This window comes from Lepisma saccharinum, chromosome 6, assembly GCF_977018435.1.
Source record: "Lepisma saccharinum chromosome 6, izLepSacc3.1, whole genome shotgun sequence".
Classification (NCBI taxonomy): domain Eukaryota; kingdom Metazoa; phylum Arthropoda; class Insecta; order Zygentoma; family Lepismatidae; genus Lepisma; species Lepisma saccharinum.
Window position 1 is genome coordinate 721,119 of NC_139234.1, and position 21,662 is coordinate 742,780.

General features: G+C 37.8%; 1 protein-coding gene across 1 annotated transcript in view; it reads left to right on the top strand.

Moving 5' to 3' along the window:
- The first annotated feature begins 5,555 nt into the window (after positions 1-5,555).
- Ocrl (Oculocerebrorenal syndrome of Lowe) overlaps positions 5,556-21,662 on the top strand; it is a 45,502-nt gene continuing 29,395 nt past the window's right edge. Inside the window, exons 1-9 of the mRNA XM_083123353.1 lie at positions 5,556-5,835; positions 10,437-10,559; positions 12,087-12,267; positions 13,912-14,034; positions 15,352-15,518; positions 16,446-16,588; positions 17,632-17,802; positions 19,276-19,438; positions 20,016-20,194. Of these exons, the coding sequence (XP_082979479.1) occupies positions 10,494-10,559; positions 12,087-12,267; positions 13,912-14,034; positions 15,352-15,518; positions 16,446-16,588; positions 17,632-17,802; positions 19,276-19,438; positions 20,016-20,194 (1,193 nt within the window). The 5' untranslated portion in view covers positions 5,556-5,835; positions 10,437-10,493. The remainder of the gene's footprint in view (positions 5,836-10,436; positions 10,560-12,086; positions 12,268-13,911; positions 14,035-15,351; positions 15,519-16,445; positions 16,589-17,631; positions 17,803-19,275; positions 19,439-20,015; positions 20,195-21,662) is intronic.

The following is a 21,662-nucleotide window of genomic DNA, read 5'->3' on the forward strand; positions in this document are numbered from 1 at the left end:
CCCAGCCAGTATGATATTTTTGTTACTCGGACGTAACCTATCAATCAACTTGCTTTCTCGACACCACATAAACCCTTAATGGAATGCAAGAATACACCTGTGTATGGGGCAATAGGCAGGGGCGCCGACTTGTCAAAATTATTGGAGGGGCTCTGTTCACTGAAATAAACTAATGAATGACTCACTCTCTTCCTTTTTTAAGTTTTGGCCTCAGTGTTCGGAATCTCATACAAGCCCATGAATTCCTCAAAAATATCAAAATTTTTATTCACAGTTCAAATGCAGAATATTAATTGTCCATGGATGGATATGTCACAAGTTTCGTCAACCATAATAGCAAAATATTCCCGACTTTTAATATCTGCTCCCACGGAGCGCAAAACAGATCTCCCTAATATATCAATGATCTCTTTCTGAATGTCATGTGAGAGCCATTTGTAGCCCGAACGTCCCATCCATCCACTACCCTAGTTCATGCACATCATATTTTGAAACTTTTTTTTAGTAAAAATTTTAACAATACTCATAATTACATACTTGGTATATAGTAATAAGTCATGTGTTTTGCTGTCTCTGGTCATAGCCCCCCCCCCCCAAAGTTGATGGTCTAGAACATTTCAAATGTGTATTTAAAGTTAAGTTCATGTGGCACAATTCAAAGTAAACTTTACAAGAGAAGCAAAATAATACATTAGATCCTCTGAAGCAAAATTATTTGGGGGGCTCCGCCCCCACATCGTTAACATTAGGGGGCTCGAGCCCCCCCCCAAGCCCCATGGAGTCGGCGACTATGGCAATAGGTGATACTGGTAAAGTGCTCCCCTGTGCATAGCACCACGCCATGAAGGCATATAGGGGGTGTGGGGGTAACGCCCCACACTTTTTGATCCGGTCGTGAGTGGGGGTGATGTGATCAGCATCATGCCCCTGACCGCCTTTACCCCCCAGGGTTTTCCCCAGGTACCCATATTATTCAACGCTGGGTGGGCGCCGGGCCCGCTTCCAAAGTTAGAAAAGTTCCCGGATTTGAACGGCCGGGGATCGAACCCGGGACCTTTAGCATGGTAGTCAGACGTGATACTGGTAAAGTTCTGATGAATCGAGGCTTCTTCATGAGAAAAGGAAAAGTGAGACTATATAAGTATAGATGGATAGTTCTGCATGCATGAAATCTATGTAGGGCCAAGGTGGGTCAGTCACATTGAAGAATGCTGCAGACCGCGATTTTGACATGGTTGCCCCTAGAGTGGTACCCCTTTTCCAGACAGTTAAAGACTGAGAAAGTAAGTTTAGCACAAATATGCTTGTAAGGACTGGATCTCCTGGACACTGAAATGTATAATTGATAGCAGTGATAGAAACAAAGCAAGGTATTGTAGAAGGTCAAATCTTTCTGGTGTTTTTTACTTTTTTAATTGAAGAAGTGAGTTCTCAAGCTTCCTATCTTTTAAATCATTATTAATACAAGTACTGTAGAACACCATTTTCATCTTCATAGAGTCGAGTTGACCGAACCGAACACAAGCTGAAGACAAAGGAGGGTGCCAGATTAGCTTTATTTGTCAATGAAATTTTCTACTAAACATTCCTCGCGAAAATACAGGCACTGCTAATGGCTGACCTCCTTGTGTCGGTGCTAGGAAAGGACAAACTTTTGAGGGTGGGCCGCCCCAACCCCCCTCTTCGATTTTATGGCAGGAAGATGCGGAAGAGATGAAAGGTGTTGGTGGGGGGTGGGATCCCTAGGCCGGTTTACTCTCTTTTGTTGGAAACATGTCCACTCCTGAAATAGAGATGTGCAGTTACTTTTATTTTTACTTCTTCAGAGCACTTTCCTTTGAGTTCAATATCTACCGATGGTTGCCGATTATGCTAGATTTGGGTGTTATGCCAAACACAGGGTGCTAGGTGCTAATGCTAAAGACGGTTAAATTATGCTAAGTTTAGCACCATTATGCTAGGGTTGGCATCGCTGATTAGACTGGTCGACCGGATGAAGCTACTTATCCAAATTAGAAACTAAATATTGTACAAATGAAAGAGTTGTAGAATACGTACATTGCTGGTACTATATGTAAATATTACACGTATTCTACTCACCTTCTCGCAATACAATTTAGTAGAAGAAAAGGTTTGTGAATATGAACACGAATTTGACTTCAGCCAGTTCGCAAGGAACAGTAGAAACACAAAATACTAACTACGGTCAACCAATCTCCCATAAGACTGAAGAGACTGCCACTGGTCGTAAAAAAAGCAGATGGCGCAAGTGCAGTTATCACATTATTCATTAATATTTAAATTTATACCAACCTTTAATAATTTATTCGAGAGTTTAGGTTATATTAAGGTGTGTTGCAAAATGATAAGAACGCTGTGGGAAAGTGTACAAAGTAACGAAAATAAGAGTACGAACATATAATCAATGGTTATATTATTACAGAAAGAGCACACATTTCGATCTGAAAAGTAACAGGCATGTGACAACAAGGGCAATATGTACAGTTTAGAAAAAAAGACAAAACAGGCCACTCCGACCGTTGCAAAATGATAGGAACACTATCACTTATTAGCCAATAAAGGAACCTTGTCGGTGCACAATATGGAAAACTCTATCACACATGTTATCCACGAGTGTTTGCAACAGAGTAACATCGAGATCGTTCCATGCAGCAACAATAGCATGATGTATATCGTGGATGTTGTCATACTGGGTACCATTGGTGTATACAGCTCGGCAAAGAACAAGGGCGCCGACTTTCCAAAATTTCTGTGGGTGCATATCAATGGCGGATAGATCTGTAATTATCAAGTATTGTATACTTTAAACAACTTACATGCACAATGATTGCAAGAGGCAATAATATTATCAACACGTTACTAAAAGAAAATACCACATTCATACAAATTAAAATGAAAAAATCTGCATAAATGCAAATCCTTTTAATTGTATTGCAGAAAGAACTATGCAAGGATTTTGTTGTGAACAGAAACTACAAAATGACTAACTTTATGTACCAAATAATAATAATAATAATAATAATAATCATGACATGTTAACTTTCAATATAAAACACATTCCTTCTTACGTCATTTGCACTTCTGAATTTGTTTGCAATTTTGGTAATGTCAATATTTTTAGTCATTTCTTTATGAACATGCAAAATTGACAAATCATTCAATATTATTTGGGTCATTGTTGACCGCAAAATCGTTTTCAATCGTCTAAGTGCTGAAAATGACCGCTCAGAGGTACAAGAAGTAACAGGTATAGTTAAAATCACCCTTACAAACTTCACAAATTCTGTGAACATTTCACGCATGGAACCACTGTTTTCTCTACTTGAAATATTTGTAATGTCTGACAAGTTGGCTACTTTTTCTTTGTTCGTTCTGCACACATCTAGAAACATGTCCCTGTGCAATGTTAGCTTGTCTTTATCAAATTCTGTCCCATCTCAATGTTTTAATTGCTTATTATTTTTTGATAATGGCAAGTGAGAAATATTTATTTTATTTTGTTTTTATCAAACTAAACATCTTGTGGGTGCGGCGCACCCACAAGATTATTTATGTGGGTGCTCGAGCCCCGGAGCACCCACGTAGTCGCCGCGCATGGCAAAGAATACCCCAAAGGTTCTCCATAGGATTAACATCTGGAGAATTAGCAGGCCAAGCCATTGCAAAGACGTTCTTCTCCAGAAACCACATTACAGTGGATTCAGCCGTGTGTATTGTGGCGTTGCCTTGTTGGAACACCCATGGGGTGTCAGCTATGTGTGCAGCAAAAGGCAATAGGTTGTCCTCCAGTATGGTTTGGTATGCTGGTGCATTCAGACGACCCGTAGGAAATGCTAGGTTGGTGGTGCCATGATATCCGAAGCCCCACACTATTAGAGACTGCCCTCCTTGCTGTCGCTTGGAGAAGATCCGTTCCTCTTTGCGTAGATCGTGCCAATAATACCGCCAGCCATCTGGACCGTCTAAATTGAATTTTTTCTCGTCGCTGAAGATGACACGCCGCCATTCCTCCTTCCACGTCACATAAGTCCTGGCCCAGTCGACTCGCCGATCTTTATGTTGTGCAGTGAGTCGCGGCTGTACCTTGGCTTTGCGATAGAGAAGACGATTGCACCGTTTGACAGTCCTTCATAGCGTGGATTTATGTACACGCATATTCGGATCGCGAGACAACTGTCCAAGTGACGTGTTCCCAGCTGCCAACTTCCTCACAACAGAACGTTCCTGCCGCGGCGTTAATTTTCACGGCCTTCCCGGCGCTTTCTTTATACCATATTGTTCCCTTAATCGCAGATAATTCTTCACCACACACGCACTCCGCCCAAGCCGACGTGCGAGCACATTCGCAGCCACTCCCTCTTCTTTATAAGCCAATATCTGGCCTTTTTCACGTTCTGACAACGCTTTTCCAAGGCCCATTCTACTACACTTGTCCGCACGACTTCCTCGCCTCCTTTCCTGGGCAAATCACTGTTAACAACTGTCTGCCGTTGGTGCGTGCTGAGACGTGTTCATTCGCTGCCTCTGGTGTCACGGGAAAGACGTTACCTGGCTCCGTTCTTATAATTTTGCAACACTCGGCCGACCTCATGTGCCATGTTTTCGTACTTGCTCGTACATATACTTCTAATATCCTTGCATATACCCGTCTGCGCGAACAGTAACTGCTTTCGTATAATACACACGTCTATTTGTGTCCGTGGCCATCGTTTTTATTTTCCGTTTGCTTTTTGTTTTCCCCATTTCGCTATCTGCGGTACCGTTCTTATCATTTTGCAACGCACCTTATCTTAATACTGCAAAACGTATTTTCAATAATAGGAACTTATTCTGGAGCTAGTTAAAAATGTACTTCTACTAATACTGAATTTCCAGCAAGTAGTTATTTGAGAAAAGTGTTTTTCATGGGCTACCGAAAATCTTTCGCTGTTCTTGCAGGGAGAGGTTTGACCCTGTATTTTTGGAAGAACGTGAATGTACTCCTTACCTTGGGTCAGTAACGTTCATATATGAATGTAAACATCTTATGCAATTCTTAAAAGTGTGCCTACTGTTCTATCTACACACAAGGTTATTAAATATGTATACATAATATTTCCAGACACTTTGGAAATCTCGAATTCTACACGTCATTTTCCCGTAAGTTTTCTTTCTTTTTTTAATTAATAACTAAAAATTTACGAGAAGTGGCTGACACTTGCAATGCAGAATACATCGAGAAATAACACATTTTTGAAATGATCACTTGAAATGTCACGACTGTGTTCGGGATCGGGACGCGAATTTTTTTCGGTAAAATTTTCGACAGATAAAATATTTTTTCTCTGTGCTCCTAGACTTCATATCGTCTGCCTGCATTTCGCCCTTTGTAGGGAGATGTATGGCATAATTAGTAAAATGTGTATAGAATAAGCGTTGTGTTTCTGCGGTACAACTCGATGATGACGAATGCGGCAGAAGCCGACTGTCAATCGTGTTGTATAGAAGATGAGAATTATTACAAAAACTTTGGTAATGTTGTTGATGTGTTAGCATCGTAGCATGTTAGCATGGTGTTAGTGTAACGTACATTGGGAATGGGATGCCTTTCAGATAATATAGTAATTTCCTTTACACGGAGTGAATAATTTGGCGAAAAGAAATACTGATAGAATGGATCTTGAAGTATTTCACGTTGTGTGTTATTGGCAATAACATTACAATGCCTTGGAATCGTAATTAAGAATAGACCCCTACATCCAACTATATTGTGCTGCATTATGTCAATTTCAGTTTATTCGTATCAGATAATTTTTCTTGCATGAACTTTTAATGGTAAATATTTCATAAAAATGTTTAATTCTACTTTCTAAAATAATATATATATAGTAATATGTCGTACCCCGTTAACCTCGAGCTGCAATAGTTGCATAACACCAGTATAAATAAAGGATATTTAAAGAAAAAAAATATGTACTTGCATTAATGCAGACTATGGTATCGTGAAAGTATATTAGTTTAAAAAAGTTTTACTGTCGTAATTTAAAAAAGAGCTATTTGTATACTTGTAGTGCATTACATTGTGTGCAATCAGGAGACAAAACGTAAGGTAACAGTTCGGTATATCAGAAACACATTTCTTCAGTTTTACAGAAGACACTACTTATGGAAATGAGTTTCTCCAAGCTATCCAACGTTCGTGGAGGGATTTTCTTTCATCGTGGAATCTATTTAACCGCAAATCATATATTTTTCAAGAGAAATATCCCACCGACACACAATTGCATGGCAATTGCATCAGCTACCGTGCATAATGGTTCGTGGGGCTACCCGTGCATAATGTATAATTTCCACCAGTGACGAACACGATAGTAGGTATTTTTCGGTGAAAAAGGTTGAAACACTGCATACCCACAATGTGAGTCAAGATGTGTTCGCCATATTTTGTGTTCCAGAAGCGAAGAAAGGAATAAAATAAAAATCACTCTGTATGTGAAAAATTGTGTTTGTTTTTGTGTAAAAAGCATAATGGCACCTTGAACTATGTTCCGCAATACACAATTGGTAAGTATGAACCATCCGAAACACAAAATATCCGATATAAGGAACTGTTACCAAACATAATTTCAGTGTGTAATTGAAACTTGTTTTTAGGGTAAAATTTTAGTATCCGCAAAACGTATTTCTTCAATTTTACAGGAGAAAGTACTTACCGAAATGAGTTTCTGTAGACTTTACGAAGTTCTCGGAAGTTTTTTTCCCCTCGCTTAACTTATTTTGCTGGTAAATCATGTATTTTTCAAGATTAATGTCTCTCTGATGCACGAAAGCTGTCTGTGGTTTTGCAACTGAATTTTTCTAATGTTAAATAACAATTTTAACTATGTTTGCCTTACCTTACCTTACCTAACCTTGCCATGCATTGTTCTTGGGGGTTTTCAAACCCGAAAAAATTACGAAATCAGTAACACGAAAGTAGGTAATTTTTGGTGAAGAAGGTTGGAAACACTGCACCCCCAATGATCATCGACAACGCTAGTCAAGATTTGCCCGCCATATTGTGTGTGATGCAACCCAAAAACGAACGAACAATAATTACTCGATATGTGGAAAATTGAAATTATTGTCGGAAAAAAAATGAAATGCCACCTTCAAGAATCCTTAGCAATGCAGAATACGTAAGTACCAATGTGAAAAAGAAGAAAGTAAAGGAATTTCAGACGTTTGGTGGATACTAAAATTTTAATGTTTTTAGAAATTATGATTTTCATTGGAGTAAAAGGTGTAAAATTGTCATAATTTACACAGAGAAAGACATTGAATAGATAAGAAACACATGTAAATGATTGAAAATGTGTTGCGTCTTTCCCTAGATACTGGCAAGGCAGGAACAACAATTTTCGTTAGCATAATCATCAAAACCGTAATATTCAGACCCATTGTTGTTAGGTTAGGTAGCCAGGTTCAGTCTTCCTTCCAGACAAATATTTAATTCTTCTTAAAGTGAAGGAAGTAGATAAGATTTATCCATCAGTATTCTTAAAGGTATGCATATATTACAAAATTGCACACACACAATGGAGTATCTAGTCTCACTTTGTGTGATATTTCTTACTTTACAGTAGGGTGCTTTTCTGAAATGAATAGCAGGACATCCATGGATGCGTACTGAGAGGGGAGTGATGGTTGCATCTATAACTAAAAGAGCACATCAAATGCACCCTCCTCTCTTTTGCAAAGGAAAAATCATGCCCTGACATATTACACAATCTGTTTTCTTCTTAAGTTGATTTGATTGTTTTTTAATGTTAACCTTCCTATCTCTCGCATTCTTACTGGTTTTTTGTGTATGTGTTTCCTTACTATCGTACCATAAAGCATTAATACATTGTGAAATAATATTAAAATAGCAATCGATACTGAGGATATATTTGTCTCTTTCCGCAGCTGTAGTAATCATCTCATCAATGCATGAAACATGCAAATCCCCAGAATTGGATTATTTTCAATTTTGAAAACTCTCCTGCATATACTTTGAGTCACCCCTCGGTACCTTTCATATATCATGCAATAATATCTGCTTCTAGGCAATAAATACAAGCTTTGAAGTAAGATGAACGTCGCAAGCATGACAATTTTTAGGTCAATAATATCAATTTGAAAGACACTAACAGTTTGAAAGAGGTAAACAATTCGTCTGGATGTTTTGCAAGACATTTTGCAGAATGCTGTTGAAAAATAGGACATATTTGGTTTTTTAGAGTAGCATCGCAGACCCTCAAAAAGTCTGGACGTCTGGTCACCCCACTTTACAGAGCACGTGCAAAATGATTTCAGACAGTAACAAAGCGTGGACTGACGAAGGAGGTGAGCATTGTTCAGTACAACAATGCATATAGTACAATGGCATGCCAGAAGGGAGGGGGGGGGGGGTGAGGGTAAAAGTTATGTAGCCTCATTGGCTCAGTTAGTTTCATAAGCAAAACAAAAAAAAATACTAGATTTGTCAAAATGTAATAAGGTAGCGGTAATAAAATCAATCCATAGTCTTCGCAATCATCATATTTCCTTTTAAACGAATGTTCCTTATATGACTAAGGGGGTATGGAATTTCCTATTTATTGATTACCTTTATTTGTGCATTGTTTTTAATATGGGCAAAAGATGACATAACGTTGGCACGCATTTGTTTTTTTTGCGCTTCGTGATTGTAATTGAGAATTTGTAACACTTTTTGCCATTCCCCAAACTCACATAGAGGGACAGCAATTATTATATTTACATATATAATATATTGTTGATTCCAATCTTGCCCCCCCCCCCCCCCCCAATGTATTTTAAGTGGGCACCTCTGACACAGAGGACAAGCATTAAGAGATTTCGATTGAAGCAGAGAGACACATGCATGGACGATTTACTCACCACAATAAATTCCAAACTCCTGGAAGTGTCGGATACTCCCCTCCCCATTTACATTGCAAAATAATACACCCCTGAAGCCTCCCCGATGCCGTAGTGGTAACGGCATCGCCTTGCAGTCGATGGGTGCCACGTTCGATACCCGGTTGAGGCACATTGCATGGTAGTTCGGATCCCACTTTAAACTGTAGGTCCAGTCCTGATCAGCCTATCTCAAACATACAGTAAAACACCCGCACTTCGCCGTATCAACCGTTCCCAAATTTATGTTAGTTTCGATTGATTCACAGCACAAACACCAGCAACAAAGACACACTTCCTTGCAAACTCTTTCCCCAACAGCATCCAAACAAGATGACTTTGAAAAGCTGTGAAACGACAGAAAGTGATATGAAACTATGTCCTTAATTTTATCGCTCACGGGAGAATATATATCAATTTGGAGATAGAAATTACGCTGTGGAATCAAAATGATTACAACAGAAGGAGTATGTTTATAATATTCCAGTAATTAAGTGCCATAATAATACAATTTTGTGCTATTTACAAATATCAGAAGATAGTTCTTTTTTCACCCAAAAGATCTATTCAAAAGTCATTATTTTATTGAATTTACTTGTAAAATTTGTTAAACAGTTCACTTGAATTACCGTGTAAATAATTTAACAGTTGCCAACACTGTAGATGTCAACACTCGTGTGCTCGTGGCCTAATTCAAGCTGGACGTAGGTTGAAGATTGCAGACATTCCTCTTCCCGGAAACACAAACGCTCGCCCTTACCATCTTTGATCCAACCCGTCAAATTTTTGACTCATTTTAAAATTCGCGAAATACAAAATAAGTTGTAATTTAAGTAGCCTATATGGGATTTAGAGCAATGATAATAGTTTCTTTCAGTTATTTTATGATTAATAATTAATATTTTCCTCGCGATCTTCTTTACGCATGCAGGAAGACATGCATTGGTTACTGGCAATCTCTCCTGCTTTCGGTTGCTTTCTGAGAAGCACTGAAGGCTCAGCTTTTCTGTGAGGAGAGGCCCGTTTCTCCAACAAGATTTCATGCTTCGCCATGTGATCCTTTGGGGTGCATTGGTTGTATCGTCCAGCGGATGCAAGCATTGAGTCAGGTGCTTGCTTCAGATCTGCTGAGGGTGTTTGTGGCCATAAAAAGTTGCCAAATTGAGTGCAATGAAAACTAAATAGGGCTAAAACATGAAGTACATTATATAATATTCTAATAGTGCAAGCAGTGCTTGCATTGCTTGTACTATATTTTCGCCACTGATTTCAGAAGTCTAAAATTTGAAACTTGCCATAAAAACGTTTTATAATTCCTGATGAAGAGATATATTCATAAGATCTAGATAGTATTCCTCTGATAATAGTAAATCATGTTGGCTTGAAGATATATTTACACACACAAACAAACATTTTCACTACTATTTCATAGCAAATATTTACCTCCACTGTAATTAGCTAATACAAATATTGCAACCAATTTTTTTTCTTTTCAGCAATGCAGTGCAGGTGAAGAGGCATTTCCATTGCTTTCGTGAAGACACACCTGCAACATGGCTCAAGTAGATCAACAAGCCATAGTCCAGAGCAAGTTGTGCTCAGGAGAGCGTGTCTCCTCGGTATCCTTTCAGATTCTGTTTGCGGAGAATTCTTCCATAGATGACAAGGATGAGGGAAGAATAAAAATTATCTTTATTTGCCTCATGGTTATTTATACAGTCAAGAGGCAAGGCACAATATACAGTGGTTTGGATCCCATGTTAATCTAGATTTTGAACCTAAAGTGGATTTAAAACAAACTTTGGTTATGTCTGAACTCATGCAAGTGCAGCTTCTTTGTAGTTTTATATGTGTTGTTCATTCTTTATATGTTTTCTGCAACTTTTCACCTTACTGGTTCCTCTTTGTTGGACCAGTTTCTTTTCCAGATGCCATCCAGTTGATAATGTTCAAGTATTTGCAGTAGAATGCTGCATGGGACTTTCGCTCGCTCAGACTCATTCACTTCTCCCACGCTCGAGCGTACCGCACTCATAGTGGAATGATTGGCAGCACGCTCAACATAAAACACATGGAAGGAAACTACTCTATGCAATTACAATTCTAAATAATAAGTCCGTATATTACTACATAAGAACTAACTGTGATACATATGAAAGAATGCAATCTCTACAGACCAAAACATAAGATAGAAAACTTGGATATGCATGCCTAAAAAAGTAAGAATACCATAGCACAGTGTAACACATTCCTGTACATCATTGTTCACAAAAGGATAATCATATTCTGGAAAATAATAAGATGCTGTTATAACATTCAATGAAACATCATTTTCATGTGACAATAATCATAGAAACATAAAATGTCAGCCTACGTAGTTTCAGCCCATAATCATCTATTTCATTTTCACATATCACTGGTAAGATAAACAAAACTGCATTTTAACATGGAGATGATGTCTATGTTCAATTAAGTTTCAATTTCATTGCATCTGTTACTTCACAATCCATATTTGAAGAGCTGGGGTGTAAAACATGGTAAGTGACATTTTGGTTATTTCCGAGTTCATTAAGAGAAAAGGTTATTAGAAGCTATACTGGAGATAAATTGTTTTCGTGTTGTGTTTACCAATTTCAGAAGGCTTCACTGAGTCCAATACAAATTGTATGACATGACAATTTCACTCGAAAATTGAAGGATGGCTCATCTTACTTTGTAACTAAAAAAGAGACCAAAATGACACTTACTGTGTTTTACACCCGAGCCCTTGCCTTTTAATCAAGGGGTCCCAGGTTCGATACCCGGTGGAGGCACATAGTTGTTTGGATCCCACTTTAAACTGTAGGTCCAGTCCAGATTAGCCTTGTGCATAACGTGGACTTACAAACACCAACTCAACCAATCAATACCAGAGCCCTTCATTTGAGGACCCTCTAACAGACAAATGACTTAAATACGTGTACTAATAGGCTTAGAGAGTTCTAGCATTTTTCACTCGAACAGGAAACCTATCAATTCTCTATGCCATCTAGCGTCACCCGTTTGAAATATCGAGCGAAAGCCCTCATTGCAGTACTCTAATTTGTAGATTGTAAGATTTCATTGTGCACTTAGTATCAGAAAATGTTCTCCTTAACACATGACAGGTACTTGAAGCAAACCTCGTCCAGGACTGGGTGCGAACATCTCGCCTGTTGGCGTTGGTGGAACATGAAGGAGACAGCGCACTATTTGTCTTCATCACCTCCCGGACACCTGCCCAGCTGTTCTCGGACCTCACGCTGGAAAGGGTCCTCCCAGTGGATGCAGAATTCAGGTGTGAGATAGGTGAGCTTCTCTTTTCGTTTATGCTTCTCAGAAGCCGTGCCAATTATTCTAACATTTCTATTTTGAATATTTAACTTGCTCTTACCAGAATTTTGGCATAATTGGATTGGATTGATTTGTTTTATTTTACTTTGCTTTCCCAGGATGGCTGATCTAAGGTCGGAATTTTTCCAACCTTGTCCCCGCATAAAGTCGCTTTTGGGCTAACCCAGTCTCAAATCGATGGGTACCTAGAGGTAACCCTGGAGGATATATGTGGCCGGAGCATGGTGCTGATCACATCACCTCCAAAATGGCCAAGATAGAAAATGAATACCACCAAATTAAATCCTTAGAATAAAATCCAGCCCTACCCCCACATCCTCCTAAATGTGCCTTTATGGCATGGTGCTGTATGCACGGGGGACTTTACCTTTTATCTTTCCTGGCCCTATTGTCTAATTGCAAAGATGAGAATGAAAGGCAATAAGATGAAATTGGTGACAGGACAATCACAAGCTCGCAACTCATGCCCCACACGGTGGTGTAAAGTGTGACCCTTTGCCAAGGACAGCCTGTTTTTCAACCTCCTTGGCTCCCCGATGGTGCAGTGGTAGTGTTGTCGCCTTGTAATCAAGGGGTGCCAGGTTCGATTCCCGCTGGAGGCTCATAGTGGTTCGGATCCCACTTTAAACTGTAGGTCCAGTCCCGATTAGCCTTACTGTGCATAAAGTGGACTTAAAACAACAATTCAATCCATGTCAAGTCAATTTTCAACCTCTATTACACATAGTACACCCTGGTTTTCATCAATGTTGCAACCATCATTTTTTGTAATTTATTTCCACTAATTGTGTATCAAACCTGAGTGTTTAAGGTTTGATATTTGTTGAGATATTGAGATTTTTAAAAACTGTTTGTTATTTCAACTTATATTAATTGTATCACAGACCGTAAAGCAGTTCATTGAACTAGAAACATTCTGAAATGTGTTGTAATCTGTCAGTGTTGAAGTCACATTTCCAACTTGCCAGAGGGAGTGAATGGTCGTGCCTGAATATTTTCATCTGACGACGGGCTGAGTCGGAAAACAAGAGAAAAGTGAGGAATCGGCAAGAAGACAGTAATGGTAAATGTAAATGGAATCCAAGAATGGTGTATTGGTATGTGTTAATTGTTTCTTTCTGGCGATAAGCAAAATAGTATCCTCGTATAGAAACTTTCATGTATTTTGATTGTCTTGCCCAAAGTTAATTCTGTATGTATTTCTGTTTTTGTGGATCGTGATTTGAAATGCTATGAGAAGTGTTCTTTTTGCCTCTTCAAGCATCAAATGACAAAACTATAGGAACGTGTATAAAGCTGTATGTTGCTTGTAAGTCAGTATACTATAGGAGACAAGTGATTATAAAACTTTGTCTAACTTTGAGAACCATGTTGTGTTTTAAACCCAGCAAGCCCTAGAGAGTTAAATAGTCTCATGTTCCCGACACGGAGTAGCGGACTAGCTTTGTGACAATGGGTGTCCAACTGAAGGACGTTCCAATTGATTGCAGGGTGAAACACCCTGTATATGTGCCTTTTCATTATAATTCTTTCATTTACTAAATTCTTATTGTGGTTATCAGTATTTATTAAAATGTGCTGGATTTTCTTGCTTTGTAGAAAGTAAATTCCAGGAAGGGATTGATGTAAACATTTCATCCCACAAGCTGAAGCTCCTCTTTGAAATGACTCCTGGGAACCAGACAAGTAACTTTGTAGGGGAGATTTTTCGCTGCATTGAAGGTGAGTTTCAGTGTTTCATATCTCCTTATTATTTTGCTTTGTATTTAAGAGCATGAGAAACAGTTTCTGTGAGGCTCTTCCCTCCACGCCACTGTTGCCAACTTAGCTCTTTTGGTGCCAGATCTGCCTTCGGACGACATAGATCAACTTTTGCCATGATTATACCTTTTGCACTTGAGGTGATATCGTTATATTTGCTGTGTCTCCCCACCCCTCTTACCTCCCCATATCCTTTTTTCTAGCACCATGGTTGACGTGAAGATGACATAATATTGTCATCCGGGAATCCTTTATTTTCGATTCCATATGTGTTTTTATGCTTATAATAACCATAGACTACAAGATAAATAATTCTACAAACAATCAATGCGTACATACAAGGAAAATTACTAAGAATAAATTGTCATCACTTTAAAGTTAACGGTAATAGCAGCACCCCTGCCCCTTTGACACCTAAAATTACCCTAGGAGGCACTTTTTCCAGCTTAATGTTTATGTTGTTGAAAATTAAAGAAGGTAATTTTATTAAACATTATTTTTATAAATAAAAGCATTGCCCAGTTTTGAACAAATCAACAGAAATAGCAATTTATTTAACTTTTTCTGAAACTCAATTTTTAATGTCCTTGTAAATGTACAAAGAACTATTTATAAATATTTAGTGCAAAATATTAATGTAATTTAATTCTAATATAAAAAGTGTTATTTTTAGCCTTGAATTTTATTCAAAAAAGATCTCTCTTTTATAGACTTGCCACACAATACAATGATCTGCCCTCAAATATTGATATATTTTCCTCCGAGTTTGCCTTTCGGTCTTCTATCAGAAGAAATACTTGTAATTAATATCACATAGTGCCATCTCTTACTTATTTGTTTGTTCATTTGCTATTCACTTTTATGTTGTTTTGTTACTCTTAATTATTTCTTATTTATTTTTATTTATTTATTTTATTTTATTTTTTATCTTTATGCTTATTATAATTATTGCTTTCTCATTGTTGACAATTTCAGTGTAAAATGGCCACCTGTGCTGTATCTGAAATTTTCTCAAATAAATAAATAAATTTCTCATTCTTAGCCTTGATTTTTTTTGCAGATTTCCCCTTGTACTTCAATTTTATCATGATCTAAGAGTAACATATGCAACCAAAACTGGTTGATTGATATGGTATAGTTTCAATGCACAATCTAATGCCATCATTCCATGTTCATAACTGTTCTGAGAAATTTTAAATTACTGTGGTTTTCAAGTGTATGAGTAGTACCTCAACCAAAGTAAATATAAATATGGCTTGTGTTATTTCGTGTGATTAGTTGTCACGAAGAGGCGTGAACCTTTGCCAGAATTCCAGTGGCTCCAGAAGTACATTCCAGGGAACAGGAACAGTGGAGGGAGCCTGGAGTTTGAAAGCGAATCTCTGAAGGAACTGAGTCCGGGAGAAGTTTGCGCAATCAGTGAAAAGTCTGCAGATGCTTCAAAGGTTAGCAGCCCTTACAGTATAAAAGCTCAGCTTATCTTGATGTTAAGGATGTAAAACATAGCTCAGTTTTCTTGTTCCATAAATTAGTCAAGCAATTTTCTATGAAACATTTCTTTTTGTATTTTAGTCTCATAGATATCCCACAATTTTGACATTTTATTTCTTTTTTTTTTCTTTTTTTACTTTCACTTTATTTTTGTCCTAAAGATATAAGGTTTGTGTTTTCATTAAACAGGGTGGCTACTCGCAGGGAATTCTGCGTGAATTATTGGCTTTGGGAATTTTGTGTGCATTTTTCTCTGTAGACATGTAAAATGTATCTTTTATTTCTATCAAAGAAGGTAAAGAAAGCTGCGTGGAAAATAAAACACAATTCTCTTAATCCGTTTACTCTGTTAGTGTCCTTTGAAGAACAATATGACAGATGGAAAATTTTCGCAAGATAAGATATCTTGAAGTTAATTAGGTAAATTTGAGTTTGAAATTCTTTTACATTTCACAGTTTTTCATAGATAAGTATATCCCATAACATTTGTGACTTGTGTTTGTAGATGCATTTCGAGTCTCAATATGTGAAATGGCAAATGTAAATTCCACACCTTAAATTAAATATTTTAAATATATCTTGCCGTTTAATTGAATTGCATTAGATTTGTTTGATACTTTGGAATCACACAGACCTTTGATATTGTTAATATATTTGTGTGGGTGATGAGAAGTGGTAATAGGTAAGATTGAAATGGGGAAAATATCTGCTTATAGCCTTGAAAACCGGCTATCATCATCCTAGAGTGGCCACCCTATTAAGGTATTCTCTTTATAGCCTTGATTTAATGTTATACAGAGAATGTTGGTCTAACATATTATTTTGGATGGACTATGTTGCATATATTGTATGTAGTGATGCATACAATGTGGGTCTTTCAGCTGTTGGAATTGGACAGCCCTGACATTGTTATACCAAGGCAGAGCATAGCAAAGGGAGCAACACCAATTGCAGCGAGAGAAAGTGTGGTTCGTTACCAGATGGCAATGAAGGAAGATGACTTCACAGACACACAGATATTTAGGTAAGAGACATATGTGTGTGTGTGTGTGTTGGTTTAGTTTCTAGGGATGGGACATTAATCGGTTCTCTCTCGACATATATCGGTGTTTTAGTATATTTATCGGTAAAATTTCCAATTGTTTTACTGATCCGATATATTTATAAATATCTTGCAATTAGTGCAAAATTCTGCCATTTTGTTATAATTTTTATTTATAATCTCCATGCCCTACTTTTTAAAAAGTTAATATCTAAATATGCAACTTCTTTTGCACTGCAAAACGCACACTTATTTCAGAGGTCAAACAAGGCACATTTCCCCCCCCATAATAGTTCCCTCAAAAAAAAACAACATTTCTTCAATTTGTATTTATCATGTTCGTGCAATAATTAACATAGGATGGGGTGGAATGTACGAGAAGCACTATGATTGAACATCATGCACTTTCCCTGTATGTTATAAATATCTATATCATCAAATGTAGTATCGAGTGTGTAGTAAAGGGATAATGTCAGTTAGCAGTCAATTAATCCTTCAAGATATAGAGAAAAACTGTAGTATTTGTATACTTCTAAATTTTATATTAACTTAATGACCCCCTCCCCCACACAAACACACATAATTTACCTTCATTTAATACTGTTAAACTTTTATAAAATGGACCCCCTCTTATAACCTGTGACCCTCCCATGGAGATCAATTCCAGCTGCAGGCCTGGTGATTACATACCTCAAATGGATTTGTCGTCATTGTACATTGTTTATGTGAGTCGGCCTCCTACCTTGCGTAAGTGAGCTTGTGTACTGCAACCATTGGATGCTCCAAGTCAGAATTAGACTTAGTCGTGAGGGCAGAGGATTCAGTAACAAGATCAAAGATGTCTTCGATAGGGTCATTCTTTTATTGTCATTGTATCCTGTTTTCCACCTATAATTTTCTTCAATCCATTTTCAATGATACCAAGCATTGACAGTTTTTCTCCTGATAAAGTAATTAATGTCATATCAAAATCACAAAGTAATCATAAATAATGTACATAATTTCATGTCCATCGTGGTTTCCAGGGTTTTCGTCGGAACGTGGAACGTGAACGGGCAGTCTCCGTCAGTTGGTCTTGCGGACTGGTTGGCCTGTGATCCAGAGCCCCCGGACGTGTACGCTGTGGGCTTCCAAGAACTGGACCTCAGCAAGGAAGCATTTCTTTTTAATGATACTCCGCGAGAAGAAGAGTGGCTGTGAGTCAATGTTTCTTTTACCCTTTCGTGTTCATTTTTAATGACAACAATAAATTATTGTACTTTATGTTCAAATTTGTCTTTTTCCTAGTGGGCATTACCATAGAACTTGAGAAGGGTCGCACCAGTTAATAATTGAGGCTTTCTGATAGAGCCTGGTAAAAGGTAAAGTTCTCCCCTGTGGTTTGCACCATGCTATGAAGGCGTATAGGAGTGTGGAGTTAGGGCCCCACACTTTCTTGATCACGGCTGAAGGTGGGGAATGTGATCAGCACCATGCCCCTGGCTGCCTTTACCCCCAGAGTTTCCTCCAGGTACCCACTTTATACAACGCTGGGTGGGTGCCGGAGCTGCTTGAACAGGTTCCAAAAATCCGAAAATCTGGGTTCTCCGCTGCCAGGGATCTAACCTGGGTCTCTCGCATGATAGCCAGATGCCATGACGACTGAGCTATCGTGGGTATTATCAGTCGCTGGTATCAAGGGATTTATTTCAATTTATCTGAAATTAAATTTACATTATTGTCTATGTTTTAAGAGGGCTTGAAAATAATCTTCCAGAAACCATGTGAAATGAACTTTTATTTTTTTACAATTTGCATTGAAGAAGAGAGGCCTTGAGTTGAGTGCTGACTTGAATGTGCTGAAGTGATATCACAAACAGAAGTGTTGTGCAATAAGCAACTCAATACAACGTGCACTGCTTATACGGATATAGAGGTAGGTCTGCAGTCAGTTGTACTTAGTGTCCAGAGAACTTCCATTGAAATGGAATGGAAAGCAAGAAGCATTTAATAATATGTATTGTTAGAAAGGAAACTTGAGAAACATGTGGATGTATACTGTAATTCACTTACAAACTGAGAAAGTCATTGAAAAGTTATCACTTAAAAAACTCAATTGCAAGTTTCTCTGCAGGATTATTGTTTCTTGACGAGCCTTTCCTCCTCCACCTTCACCTGAAGGCAAAATACAATTCCTGAGAAGCGGGTTTGTATTAACTTCAGACAGGAGACATTCGCCCACTATGCAACAGAAATATGTTTTTGTCTACTCAGCTGAGTCGCTAATCCAAAAGTATGGCGAAAAGGCAGGTGCAAGGTTGTCCTGCCTGCTACACATGTGACATTCTTGTCATGTTCAGACAATATGAGTAATAAAAGAATGAGGTTGTGACCTTTCCGGTGAAAGAAAAATTACTTATTATTAAAGATGTGATGGAAAATGTACCGCAATTATTGGTAAAAAAAAAGAGCTTTTCAAGGACAAGAAGCTAAACTTTCTCTAATTAAGAGAATGACTACATGTGTGAGAAACATGTTACAACCAAATATTTGGTTTTATCATGATATTTGTTTCAAACATGCTTTATCAGATAAATATTTATTACCTAAAGTTTTCAATAAAATTTAATGTGTACAGTAATGGGTGAGAGTTACTTCCATCCTGAGAAATGCTTCTTTATTTCTTACAGGAAGGCCGTGTTGAACGGACTGCACCCAAAGGCAAAGTACAGGAAGGTGAAGCTCGTGAGGCTGGTCGGAATGATGCTCATTGTGTTTGTGCAGGAGCACCTTGCAGCTTACGTCCGGGCAGTAGCAGCGGAAACAGTCGGCACAGGCATTATGGGAAAGATGGTAAGATTAGTTTGTTGTATTGGAGCATGTCAAACACCATTGCAGAAAGTAAAGAACAGTATTACACTTTGACCAAAATATCATTAGGACACTAAAAAGTTCCTACCATTTTTGAATATACAGTGTGTTTTAAAAATCCTGCACGATTCTAAAAACCTATAACTTTTAAACTTTTGTTCAAATCCGAGAATTGTATTCTGATGGTGCTCTAAGTGACACATATGATATGCTTCCCGTAGCCTTAAACTTTTTGTACTTGGATACTTGTCTCCACACCAAAACACAAGATTTTAACCCTGCAAGACATAACATGCACTGAGCTTTTTCCTGCATTGAAATCCTGTGGTCACCTGCACACACGTCATTCAGCATAACAATTTTTTAAATTTTCCTCTTTGTAAAAGAAGAATACTTCGTTGTAATGAACTATTACTTTAAAGTTATGGCTTCTTAGAATACTGCAGGACTTTTAAAACACACTGTACAGTTAATTCTTTATTAAAAATGTGTTTGTCTATTCTGATATAACCATTCTTCTTTTCTTCTGGTATTTAAAATGAGTTGTCTTGTTTTGCAGGGTAATAAGGGAGGAGTGGCAGTTCGCTTCGAACTGCACAGCACCACCATTTGCTTCGTAAACTCCCACCTGGCAGCTCACGTGGAGGAATACGAGAGGCGAAACCAAGATTACCATGACATTTGCTCCCGATTAAGTTTCAGCCAGTTCTTGCCACCAAAGAGTATCAAAGACCATGAGTAGGTATCGAATACAAATTTTTTTCTTTGTGCTTGCTAAACCATTCATGCAGTCCTTTTTTAAAACTGATTTTCAAGTTGGAAATAAGCCTTAAGTTGAGGTCTATTGCAGCTTCATTGGGAAAGTTTCCATTTGAATTTAAGCTTATCGGTGTGTCTATATGTGGGAGAGAACGTTTGCTACATGCAGAGCAACAAACGTGTTTGCTTTGTTTCATTATTAAACTACATTTTGGTATTGATCATTATTCATTTAATGTAATAGTATGGGCATTGGGGGATAAATAAAATTTAAATACAGGGTGTTTCACTCGCTCTCGGCCCCTGATTTTCGGTTATAAAAATCAACTGCTGGTCATAATGTAATGAAATTTGGGACAGACATATCTTGGTGTATAAGAAGCATGTTGACGTTGTTGGAGATGGCATTATAGTCTCTCTAGTCCTTGCGTGGGCATGCATGTGTATCTGGGTGATTATGCTGTTAAGTGCCAAAACAGAGACCACAAAGGTTTACCCAGGACAATTTATTACATAGTTTGGGGTCTGAAAACCACCTGCAAGGTCTTCCATTCAATATTTGGTGAAGAAACTGGAAACAACTAGAACATTGTTGGATGTGGATGAACGAGGACATCCAAAACTGCCAGAAGCAACAGTGCAGGAAGTGAAAAGCAGATTGCTGGCCTCACCAAAGACTGTTTGCAGGAAATAGGAGTTTCCACAAGCACATGTCAACTAGCTGGCAAAAAAAGCAAAGCTGTGTGCATATCTTGTTACTGCTGTGCAACAATTGCAACCTCTTGACATAATGAAAAGAGTCATTAAGAAACCACTTCCAACACTCGCTGTGACCTTACCATGCAACTCATATGCCAAGGTATGTCCATAGCAAATTTCATTACATTATGATGATGATGTGATGAAGCTGAAAATTTACCGATACCAATGCCGATATTTAACCAATTCTGACACACAAGATTATTCAACAGAAATGGAATGTGAAATTCAGCATGACAAAATAAATTTGCAATGTACATTTCTATTGCATATTATACATATATATATATATATATATATATATATATATATATATATTCTCAAGAGATTTAACATCAGTACACAAGCAGTTCTTTAAAATGCAAAATGAATTACTGTTCTTAATATTGTAAATTTTATGCTGGCAGGTGAGTTTTTGAAGCACTTCTGGAAGTAACCTACTTGTTCTCTTATCGTAAATCTGTCCAGCAACACCGAACACTTTTGCTGAATTCTGATCCAGCAGGTATGCTCAAATATTTTCTCACCACTTGCTTCAGGTTTGGATATTCAATTTTGAATTTGCAATACAGCAGTGGACCTGGTCACGTATAATAGTTGGTTCAGCAATGTACTGTTTTATTTCTGATTTTGAGGTAGGTTGATCCTATGAATGAGAGTTTGCAATAATTTTATCACAAGGGTTCCA